The following is a 12,515-nucleotide window of genomic DNA, read 5'->3' as shown; positions in this document are numbered from 1 at the left end:
TGCAGAAAAAGAGAAAGAGATAGACTTGCCTCTATCAGTCAAGGCTAGCTGTGGACAGTTAATCAATAGAAAACGAAATGGCACCAACAATAACCAACCAATCCAAATTAACGATGCTCAACCATTTACCACAGACACTACAAAACCAACGGTTTAGCAGAGGGGTGGCCAACCCTCCTACCTGGTCTGCAGGTTTTTGATCCAGCCCTGCTAGAGCACACCTGAAGAAACTAAATAGATATCGGTTTTAATTGCATGAGGCCAGAAGAAGGTTTATGTGCATGTACTGTAAATTATGGATGGTGACTTTATTATCCTCCAAAGCACACAATAATGATGCAAATGTCATATAATTATAGTCATTAATTTGACCCAGGCATTTGATAGAATGCAGCAAGCTGATGCGACACGTCTTCCTCTATTTCTGTGGTTCTGGACGCATCAACTAGATCTCCTGTGTTTTCCACTAGCGCCTACTTTATCCACTTAAATTAAAGGTGCACTATGCAGATATCGCTCTGCCATTTCCCGTTGGCTAAAATTCTAGTAGTTCACCTAATTTCTGTGTTTGTGCCAAAATAAGCAAGTATCTGTAGAGAATCATTGTACCATCTAAACCACTGTGAAATATATTTTCCATAACTAAAAACATTGTAATTTCAACAGTTTGAAGCTAGTATACAAAACCAAAAGTAAGACCGGAAGCATAGAAAAGGCGGACATAGAAGAACAGATCTACCGCTTCTTAGACTTTCTTTCAATAAGAATGACAGATCTATAACTCATATTTCTATGTACATATTGCAGCTTTAACTTGGCTACTTTTCAATTCGCTAGTCAGAAAAATTCAGACAAGTCCTCTTCTAGCGATCTATTGATAGAACAGGTGCCTGTCAGTCACAAAGCGAGTGATGACAGGGAAACACTGCTGGTATGACAGTATGCTGTCTGTCCTGCCTCCCAGTACCTGTGGGCAGCGTGATTTGTGTGCGCTGTGGTTGGGTGCAGTCAATCGCGATGTGGTTGGTTGCAGTCAAACCAACAGTGTGAGTTAATTTCAGGGCTCTACAGTGCAACCATTTTACTTGAATATGCGCCTAAAAATAGATGTGTGTGAACTGAAAAATGTAAGAACGACCACACACAATTCTGCCATTTTGTTTCATAGGTTGTAGTTAAATCACACAAAGAACTATATAAATAAGAATTATTTCTTATTTCTATGCAAAGAACTACGTATAGTCCCATATCCGGTTTCCGAGCTGGTCACGGGTGCACCTCAGCCACGCTCAAGGTACTAAACGACATCATAACCGCCATCGATAAAAGACAGTACTGTGCAGCCGTCTTCATCGACCTGGCCAAGGCTTTCAACTCTGTCAATCACCACATTCTTATCGGCAGACTCAACAGCCTTGGTTTCTCAAATGACTGCCTCGCCTGGTTCACCAACTACTTCACAGACAGAGTTCAGTGTGTCAAATCGTATGGCCTGTTGTCTGGACCTCTGGCAGTCTCTATACTCTTTTGTCTGTATATATCAACGATGTCGCTCTTGCGGCGGGTATTCCCTGATCCACCTCTACGCAGACAACACCATTCTGTATACATCCGGCCCTTCACACTGTGTTAACTAACCTCCAAATGAGCTTCAATGCCATACAACTCTCCTTCCGTGGTCTCCAACTGCTCTTAAACGCTAGTAAAACCAAATACATGCTCTTCAACCGTTCGCTGCCCGCACCTGCTCGCCCAACTAGCATCACTCTGGATGGTTCTGACTTAGAATATGTGGACAACTACAAATAGACGGCTAGACTGTAAACTCTCCTTCCAGACTCATATTAAACACCTCCAATACAAAATTAAATCTAGAATCGCCTCCTTCACTCACACCGCCAAACATACCCTCGTAAAACTGACTATCCTACCGATCCTCAACTTCGGCGATGTCATTTACAAAATAGCTTCCAATACTCTACTCAGCAAACTGGATGCAGTCAATCACAGTGCCATTCGTTTTGTCACCAAAGCCCCTTATACCAACCACCACTGCGACCGTTATGCCAGACCCATTGGCTCCAGGTCATCTATAAGTCTATGCTAGGTAAATCTCCGCCTTATCTCAGCTCACTGGTCACGATAACAACACCCACCCATAGCACGCGCTCCAGCAGGTATATCTCACTGGTCATCCTCAAAGCCTCCTTTGGTCGCCTTTCCTTCCAGTTCTCTGCTGCCAATGACTGGAACGAATTGCAAAAATCGCTGAAGCTGGAGACTTATATTTCCCTCACTAACTTTAAACTTCAGCTATCTGAGCAGCTAACCGATCGCTACAGCTGCACATAGCCCATCTGTAAATAGCCCACCCAATCTACCTACCTCATCCCCATATTGTTTTCATTTAATTTTCTGCTCTTTTGCACACCAGTATTTCTACTTGCACATCACCATCTGCTCATCCATCACTCCAGTGTTAATTTGCTAAATTGTAATTACTTCACTACTATGGCCTATTTATTGCCTTACCTCATTGCCTCATGCCATTTGCACACACTGTATATAGACTATTTTTTTCCCTATTGTGTTATTGACTGTACGCTTGTTTATTCCACGTGTAACTCTGTGTTGTTGTTTGTGTCCCACTGCTTTGCTTTATCTTGGCCAGGTCACAGTTGTAAATGAGAACTTGTTCTCAACTAGCCTACCTGGTTAAATAATGGTGAAATAATATATATAATAAATAAAAAAATTCAAAATAATTATATATATCCCACCTCACGCGCAACAACAGTGCCTGGACCGCAGCAACAGTGCCTGGAGTGGTGTGTGCAATGTGAGTGAAGTGCTGAAAGATTCATTTTTAGAAGCACACAAGCATAGAAGTTGGTCTAATTTACCCAAAAGTCTACGAAAGTTTGACTTTGTCCTCGTGTTTCTTGGCTATTTACATCGTTCTGTTCACACACACTAGGTTGTTGTTAATTTGAGTTCAACTGCTACTAGCAAAGGGATGTCAGAGAATCTCATCTCTCAGACAGACATGGGAATCCTACCTCTACCATGGTAAAGGCCTGCCCCTTAAAAATGTTGTCTCACCCAAGTGACTCAAATATTTTAGAATACATTGCATTTTATTGAGCATTGAACACCCCCAAAGAACCTTTAATTCATTAACTTTTAGTAATTTCTTAATTGCAAAAACAATCTTCCTCAAATACTTTCATTGTGCGCCTACATTTCTTTGTGCTCCTTCTAAAATATGTCATTGTAGAGCCCTGAATTTGCACGTCCCATGGAATGTAGCCTAAGTGGTAATGATAAGTCAAAATCCACTTAGTCATATTGTTGTTTCCAGGCACATTAATTTATTTTCTTTTGCGTGTTTCATATAGCAGCCACATTTCATCGTGGCAAGAACAAACACCATTTTGGCAATTCATATCTTGCAATAAACATGTAAATAAGACCTTAATCTCAAGAGAAGACAGGTTAAATGTTAAAAAAGGTTTAATATTATTTTACTTAGAAAATTATCCTGATCATATAAGCCTAGACAATATGCAAAACCACTAACAATACACTGAATTAATCCATTTTCATACATATTATTTGTAAAGTCATGTCCTTCTACACAATACCACAACTACTTTTTCCAATTTGGAAGGTATATTCATTTAGCTGTGTAGTTCTGATGGAATCAAGGCATTAGAATGTACAAGAAACAACCAAAATGTAGGTCGTTCAGTAAAAGTTTCCAAACCCAAGAGGACAAGCCCAGAGAGGTCTGGCTGGCTACATTTTCTATTATGGCTGGCTACTCCAGGTACTTGTGGAAAACACTGAAAGGCTTTCAGGTCAGCAAAACCTCAAACCACTGTCGTGGGACATGGCACGTATCAGGGATGTGTTGTTATGTGGGAAATGAAGCAGAGGCACTCAAGCTCTTAGAGTTTCCATCCGGAAGGGTTTCACATGCCGATGCCTGAGCTGTTCCTATATCTGTAGTTAGCAGTCAAGGGTTTCACATGCCGATGCCTGAGCTGTTCTTATATCTGTAGTTAGCAGTCAAGGGTTTCACATGCCGATGCCTGAGCTGTTCCTATATCTGTAGTTAGCAGTCAAGGGTTTCACATGCCGATGCCTGAGCTGTTCCTATATCTGTAGTTAGCAGTCAAGGGTTTCACATGCCGATGCCTGAGCTGTTCCTATATCTGTAGTTAGCAGTCAAGGGTTTCACATGCCGATGCCTGAGCTGTTCCTATATCTGTAGTTAGCAGTCAAGGGTTTCACATGCCGATGCCTGAGCTGTTCCTATATCTGTAGTTAGCAGTCAAGGGTTTCACATGCCGATGCCTGAGCTGTTCCTATATCTGTAGTTAGCAGTCAAGGGTTTCACATGCCGATGCCTGAGCTGTTCCTATATCAGTAGTTAGCAGTCAAGGGTTTCACATGCCGATGCCTGAGCTGTTCCTATATCTGTAGTTAGCAGTCAAGGGTTTCACATGCCGATGCCTGAGCTGTTCCTATATCTGTAGTTAGCAGTCAAGGGTTTCACATGCTGATGCCTGAGCTGTTCCTATATCTGTAGTTAGCAGTCAAGGGTTTCACATGCTGATGCCTGAGCTGTTCCTATATCTGTAGTTAGCAGTCAAGGGTTTCACATGCTGATGCCTGAGCTGGGCCTATATCTGTAGTTAGCAGTCAAGGGTTTCACATGCCGATGCCTGAGCTGGGCCTATATCTGTAGTTAGCAGTCAAGAAATTCAATCCCTTGAGAGAAAGATAGAAATTCCTAAAACAACATTTAACAACTGTGAAATCTCCTTTTCTGATGTATACACGAGATCTGTAGTATGCCAATGTCACATTTTAGGGTCCTCATTTGTCATACATCATCATAAATAATGGAACAACATTTCATTTCCGTGCAAAATCTGGTTCTTCCAGTAATGGTAAGATGTAGCGTTGTTCTACGCTAGTATAGGCAATTATCTGAGTTTTTCAAAAGTCACGAGGCAACCTATCCCTTCCACCTTCTTATCCCTTCATCCTCCACGCTTCAACCTATCCCTTCCACCTTCTTATCCCTTCATCCTCCACGCTTCAACCTATCCCTTCCACCTTCTTATCCCTTCATCCTCCACGCTTCAACCTATCCCTTCCACCTTCTTATCCCTTCATCCTCCACGCTTCAACCTATCCCTTCCACCTTCTTCTCCCTTCATCCTCCACGCTTCAACCTATCCCTTCCACCTTCTTATCCCTTCATCCTCCACGCTTCAACCTATCCCTTCCACCTTCTTATCCCTTCATCCTCCACGCTTCAACCTATCCCTTCCACCTTCTTATCCCTTCATCCTCCACGCTTCAACCTATCCCTTCCACCTTCTTATCCCTTCATCCTCCACGCTTCAACCTATCCCTTCCACCTTCTTATCCCTTCATCCTCCACGCTTCAACCTATCCCTTCCACCTTCTTATCCCTTCATCCTCCACGCTTCAACCTATCCCTTCCACCTTCTTATCCCTTCATCCTCCACGCTTCAACCTATCCCTTCCACCTTCTTATCCCTTCATCCTCCACGCTTCAACCTATCCCTTCCACCTTCTTATCCCTTCATCCTCCACGCTTCAACCTATCCCTTCCACCTTCTTATCCCTTCATCCTCCACGCTTCAACCTATCCCTTCCACCTTCTTATCCCTTCATCCTCCACGCTTCAACCTATCCCTTCCACCTTCTTATCCCTTCATCCTCCACGCTTCAACCTATCCCTTCCACCTTCTTATCCCTTCATCCTCCACGCTTCAACCTATCCCTTCCACCTTCTTATCCCTTCATCCTCCACGCTTCAACCTATCCCTTCCACCTTCTTATCCCTTCATCCTCCACGCTTCAACCTATCCCTTCCACCTTCTTATCCCTTCATCCTCCACGCTTCAACCTATCCCTTCCACCTTCTTATCCCTTCATCCTCCACGCTTCAACCTATCCCTTCCACCTTCTTATCCCTTCATCCTCCACGCTTCAACCTATCCCTTCCACCTTCTTATCCCTTCATCCTCCACGCTTCAACCTATCCCTTCCACCTTCTTATCCCTTCATCCTCCACGCTTCAACCTATCCCTTCCACCTTCTTATCCCTTCATCCTCCACGCTTCAACCTATCCCTTCCACCTTCTTATCCCTTCATCCTCCACGCTTCTCTTTTCTCCCCTCCTTCCTCATCCTCCACTCCAGTCTCTCCTTTGCTTCCACCTCCCTCTGAACTTACGGAGAAATAGATCTGTGAAGAAGGGAGGCGAGAAGCCATACTACCCTGCACTGAAACATTCATGAGATTCAGCCCAGGTGTTCAGCCATACATTTCAGAAAGAACAAGGGGTAAAAAGCTAAAGACGTCAGGTTATCCAGGAAAAGTTGGTCCATATCTATACTAAATTGTACCTTCCTGTACTATACTTTTGCTAAACATTTTATTCTATTCTACTGAGCTGTTTACTTCATGTTTGTATTCTTGTATTATTTCTTATTGTTGTTGCCTTGTCGAGAAGGAATCTGCAAGTAAGCATTTAGTTGGACAGTGTATAACGTATGTATCTTGTACATACGACTAATTAAACCTGAATGTTCATTTTCAGCCAAAATTCAAACGACAGAAGAGAAGAGGATACAGGACTCCGTGCCCCATGTCATTTTCGCCTTGAATAATGTAACACCACTGAATGAACAATGACTCTGTAAATTTTTAACACCAACCGTGGACAGGCCAGCGTTCGTAAGAGTAAAGTTACAGTGTTGAACCTTATAGCAAGCCAGGGTGTGCCGCATATTTATACCCTACTCTCAAGACATCGATGCACAACACCGAAGCCATGTCTAAAATCGTCTGATCACCTCTGACACATACTGGGGTGGTAGTTCATCAGTCACTTAAAAAGAGTATTGGCTTCTCTTTCCCTGTGTTACTTATTGATGAAGTAATCATGAATAGAGAGGGCTCATGGTTAGAGGGGATGCCATATATGACCAATTGGGCCTTGATGGTGGCCATTTTGTTTTGACTAAACTGCATCTGAAGGAAGCTCAAGGTAGAAGTTGCAGGTCTAAGATTAGACAACCCTTCCCTTCACCTATTTGTAAACCATTAAGGGGATAATTATTATTATTATTTTTTTAACATTTTTGTCATTTAGCAGATTCTCTTATCCAGTGCGACTTACAGTAGTGAGTGCCTACATTTTCATACTTTTTCCCTCCATACTGGTCCCCCATGGGAATCGAACCCACAATCCTGGCATTGCAAGCGCCATGCCCTAACAACTGAGCCTGACCCTGTATCAGTAATTAGGGGCAACTCGTATATATGCAGCTCAAAGGACCAATCTAGGAGAAAAAGGGGGCCTTTTCCACATATTCCATAGGAATGTTGAAGAAGCAGCCTTTTTATTTGGACTGACCTGCAGCTGTAAGAAGGGGATGTTGAAGAAGCGGCCATTTTGTTTGGACTGACCTGCAGCTGTAAGAAGGGGATGCTGAAGAAGCGGCCATTTTGTTTGGACTGACCTGCAGCTGTAAGAAGGGGATGTTGAAGAAGCGGCCATTTTGTTTGGACTGACCTGCAGCTGTAAGAAGGGGATGTTGAAGAAGCGGCCATTTTGTTTGGACTGACCTGCAGCTGTAAGAAGGGGATGTTGAAGAAGCGGTGCAGGTACTTGAGGCCAAAGCCGTTCTTCATGGAAGATTCAGCGTAGTGGATGTAAGAAGAACCTGGAGGCCTGCAAACGCAAAGCAAGTAGAGGACATATCAGGACCAGTGGTGTAGCGGAGGGTAAACGAAAGTAACGCAGTTCACCCACCTTTTGCAGAAAAATGCATTGAAAGTATAGGGAGCCAGTGTAGCCACGTATTTTTTCACCACTACATCACTGATCAGAAATGCGTTTCATGAAGACTATTGACAAAGACTAACAAAGCTAGAGATTTCAATATGATTAGTTCAGGGGTTACAACACCTTAAAAGTGGCCCTTCGAGACAGATATTTCTGCATGTGAAGGACTAGGTGAGTGGTGTAGCACTCTGTAATAGATAGTGGAGGGTAGAGAGTTCTGCACACTTTTACCATTGGAGAAGAAAACAATGAAGTGGTACACTCCTGCAAAGACCATCATAACTCCTTGAGAGTAACAGAATGAGTCAACTGAATGTACCCCGCGGCAGTTGTGGCACCCCATACCTGTTGAGGTGACAGAGGAACTCTCGGGTGTCGTCGGGCAGGATGACCCGGTGTTCGCCCATGTCCCTCTGGTTGCCCAGCACACAGACGGGCACGTGGGTGGGCACTTTGGGCAGCTCCCGCACGATGTAGTCAAATGTCCTGTGAAATAGACCCATGATAGACCCAACATATAAGCTAGAGGGAAGAATGTAAGGGTATTGTAGTAGGTTAATTGTTAATAAATATACAAATTAAGGAGGGATTTAAAAACACTCCGACTTGAGATTTATAAAAATGCATAGGAAGAGGGTGGCCGTGTTTCAATAACTGACGATGTACTGTACTGTCAATCATGTATGGTTCTTCAATATGCAAATGATACTAGTAAAGGTGGGATATCTAGAGATTCAAAACTGGGAACCTTTTATTTTTCTTATCAAGAGCAACAGAAAGTAAATTAGTGAACTGAAATACAATATCTTGTCAAACCACTAACTGCACTGTTGGAGCTAGAAACACAAGCATTTCGTTACACCCGCAATAACATCTGCTAAAAACGTGTACGTGACAAATAAAATGTGATTTGATTTGAAAGCTAGCTGAACAACAATTACTAAAATAAGCCTTGGTTTAAGTCATTCACTAAGAGTCAACTAGAGGTGGGTTATCAAGTTCTGGCTCTTCAAACAGACACTAATAATCGGAGATACTTTTTTTCCCCAGTTCTGTGCACATCTTTGTGACCTGGGTCAGATAGTTGTATCACTGGCTGTCACACACTGACCTGGGTCAGATAGTCCTATCACTGGCTGTCACACACTGACCCAGATATAATTGGATTCTTGACTGTCTAGTTGCCCTGTAGCCCAAGTCACTTTACATGATGTGTGTTGGGGGCAGGGAAGGAGAAACAGAAAGAAAGCCAGACAGGGAGAAAGAGAGTGATCTATAAAAAAGAAAGAGGACAGGAGAGAGATAAAGAAGAGAAAGACAGAGAGGCTAACCATTGTTTGGTGATGTCGAACATCATGATGACTCCATTGCAGTTCTTGTACACATCCAGGAACTCTGCATCCAGAGCCATCTCAGTCTCATTCTAGTAACAGAACAGAGGAGAAAACCATCCTCCATTAGGCCTTCATTCATTGATATTCAGAGCTATGTACAGCGCATTCGGAAAGTATTCAGACCCTTTGACTTTTTCCACATTTTGTTAAGTTACAGCCATATTCAAAAATTAGATCTAATCAATCTACACACAATACCTCATAATGACAAGCAAAAACAGGTTTTCCAAAATTTGGCAAATTTATAAAAATAGAAAAAGGAAATACACGTTTACCTAAGTATTCAGACCCTTTACTCAGTACTTTGTTGAAGCACCTTTGGCAGCGATACCAGGCTCGAGTCTTCTTGGGTATGACGCTACAAGCTTGGCACAAGCTTGGGGAGTTTCTCCCATTCTTCTCTGCAGATCATCTCAAGCTCTGTTTGGTTGGATGGGGAGCGTCACTACCCAGCTATTTTCAGGTCTCTCCAGAGATGTTCGATCTGGTTCAAGTCCGGGCTCTGGCTAGGACACTCAAGGACATTCAGAGACTTGTCCCGAAGCCACTCCTGCATTGTCTTGGCTATGTGCTTAGGGTCATTGTCCTATTGGAAGGTGGACCGTCGCCCCAACCTGAGGTCCTGAGTGCTCTGGAGCAGGTTTTCATCAAGGATCTCTCTGTACTTTGCTCTGTTCATCTTTCCCTCGATCCTGACAAGTCTCCCAGTTTCCGCTGCTGAAAACATCCCTAGAGCATAATGCTGTCACCACCATGCTTCACCGTAGGGATGGTGCCAGGTTTCCTCCAGACATGACGCTTGGTATTCAGGCCAAAGAGTTCAATCTTGGTTTCATCAGACCAGAGGCTCTTGTTTCTCATGGTCTGAGAGTCCTTTAGGTGCCTTTTGGCAAACTCCTGCTGGTGCTGCTGGTGAGTCTCTGATCCACCTCTACGTAGACGACACCATTCTGTATACTTCTGGCCCTTCTTTGGACACTGTGTTAACAACCCTCCAGACGAGCTTCAATGCCATACAACTCTCCTTCCGTGGCCTCCAACTGCTCTTAAATACAAGTAAAACTAAATGCATGCTCTTCAACCGATTGCTGCCTGCACCTGCCCGCCCGTCCAGCATCACTACTCTGGACGGTTCTGACTAAGAATATGTGGACAACTACAAATACCTAGGTGTCTGGTTAGACTGTAAGCTCTCCTTCTAGACTCACATCAAACATCTCCAATCCAAAGTTAAATCTAGAATTGGCTTCCTATTTCGCAACAAAACATCCTTCACTCATGCTGCCAAACATACCCTCGTAATACTGACCATCCTACCGATCCTCGACTTCGGCCTCCAATACCCTACTCAATAAACTGGATGCAGTCTATCACAGTGCCATCCATTTTGTCACCAAAGCCCCATATACTACCCAACACTGCGACCTGTATGCTCTCGTTGGCTGGCCCTCGCTTCATACTTGTTGCCAAACCCACTGGCTCCAGGTCATCTACAAGACCCTGCTAGGTAAAGTCCCCCCTTATCTCCGCTCACTGGTCACCATAGCAGCACCCACCTGTAGCACGCGCTCCAGCAGGTATATCTCTCTGGTCACCCCCAAAGCCAATTCCTCCTTTGGCTGTCTCTCCTTCCAGTTCTCCGCTGCCAATGACTGGAACGAACTACAAAAATCTCTGAAACTGGAAACACTTATCTCCCTCACTAGCTTTAAGCACCAGCTGTCAGAGCAGCTCACAGATCACTGCACCTGTACATAGCCCATCTATAATGTAGCCCAAACAACTACCTCTTCCCCTATTGTATTTATTTATTTAGCTCCTTTGCACCCCATTATTTCTATTTCTACTTTGCACTTTCTTCCACTACAAATCTACCATTCCAGTGTTTTACTTGCTATATTGTATTTACTTTGCCACCATGGCCTTTTTTGCCTTTACCTCCCTTATCTCACCTCATTTGCTCACATTGTATATAGACTTATTTTTCTACTGTATTATTGACTGTATGTTTGTTTTACTCCATGTGTAACTCTGTGTTGTTGTATGTGTCGAACTGCTTTGCTTTATCTTTGCCAGGTCGCAATTGTAAATGAGAACTTGTTCTCAACTTGCCTACCTGGTTAAATAAAGGTGAAATACATTTTTTTTAAATTAAACTCCAAGCGGGCTGTCATGTGCCTTTTACTGAGGAGTGGCTTCCGTCTGGCCACTCTACCATAAAGGTCTGATTGGTGGAGTGCTGCAGAGATGGTTGTCCTTCTGAATGGTTCTCCCACCTCCACAGAGGAACTCTGGAGCTCTGTCAGAGTGACCATCAGGTTCTTGGTCACCTCCCTGACCAAGGCCCTTTTCCCCCGATTGCTCAGTTTGGCCGGGCGGGCAGCTCTATGAAAAGTCTTTGTGGTTCCAAACTCCTTCCATTTAAAAATGATGGGGGCCACTTTGTTCTTGGGGACCTTCAATGCTGCAGAAATTTGGTACCCTTCCCCAGATCTGTGCCTTGACACAATCCTGTTTCGGAGCTCTACGGACAATTCCTTCGACCTCATGGCTTGTTTTTGCTCTGACATGCACTGTCAACTGTGTGAACTTACATATACAGGTGTGTGCCTTTCCAAATCATGTCCAATCAATTGAAATTATTACAGGTGGACTCCAATCAAGTTGTAGAAACATCTGGAAATAGGTGTATCCTGGAAACAGGATGCACCAGAGCTCAATTTAGAGTCTCATAGGAAAGGGTCTGAATACTTATGTAAATAAAGTACTTCTAAAAATAGGGTATTTCTAAGAACCTATTTTCGCTTTGTCATTATGGGGTATTGTGTGTAGATTGATGAGGAAAAACATTAATTTAATCAATTTTAGAATAAGACTGTAACGTAACAAAATGTGGAAAAATCAAGGGTTCTGAATACTTTCCAAATGCACTGTGTGTGTATATATAAATAAATAAAGGCCTATATATGATTTATGAAATATAATTTATATCCAACTCATTTACATGGAAGGTTGATACTAAAATGGTTATATAAAAACCATCCTCCAACCAACAGAATCTTGAAGTCCTTTCTTGTCATTGCAATTACTAAAATATGTCATATAACTAATTATAAACTGTGTGGTTCGAGCCCTGAATGCTGATTGGCTGACAGCCGTGGTATATCGGACCGTATATTACAAGTATGACAAAACATACATTTATACTGCTCTACTTACGTTG

General features: G+C 43.1%; 1 protein-coding gene across 3 annotated transcripts in view; it reads right to left on the bottom strand.

The window, feature by feature from the left end:
• Nucleotides 1–12,515, bottom strand: part of LOC115160057 (rab-like protein 6) — a 33,471-nt gene that overhangs the window by 15,142 nt on the left and 5,814 nt on the right. For all 3 annotated transcript variants that reach the window (XM_029710314.1, XM_029710316.1, XM_029710315.1), the window contains exons 6-8: nucleotides 9,230–9,321; nucleotides 8,244–8,384; nucleotides 7,679–7,784 (exon numbers count right to left, since the gene is read on the bottom strand). In XM_029710314.1, coding sequence (XP_029566174.1) covers nucleotides 7,679–7,784; nucleotides 8,244–8,384; nucleotides 9,230–9,321 — 339 coding nt within the window. The remainder of the gene's footprint in view (nucleotides 1–7,678; nucleotides 7,785–8,243; nucleotides 8,385–9,229; nucleotides 9,322–12,515) is intronic.

Source organism: Salmo trutta, chromosome 23 (assembly GCF_901001165.1).
Source record: "Salmo trutta chromosome 23, fSalTru1.1, whole genome shotgun sequence".
Taxonomy (NCBI): domain Eukaryota; kingdom Metazoa; phylum Chordata; class Actinopteri; order Salmoniformes; family Salmonidae; genus Salmo; species Salmo trutta.
The sequence above is the reverse complement of the archived record's forward strand: the minus strand, read 5'-3'. Positions and strand labels throughout refer to the sequence as shown.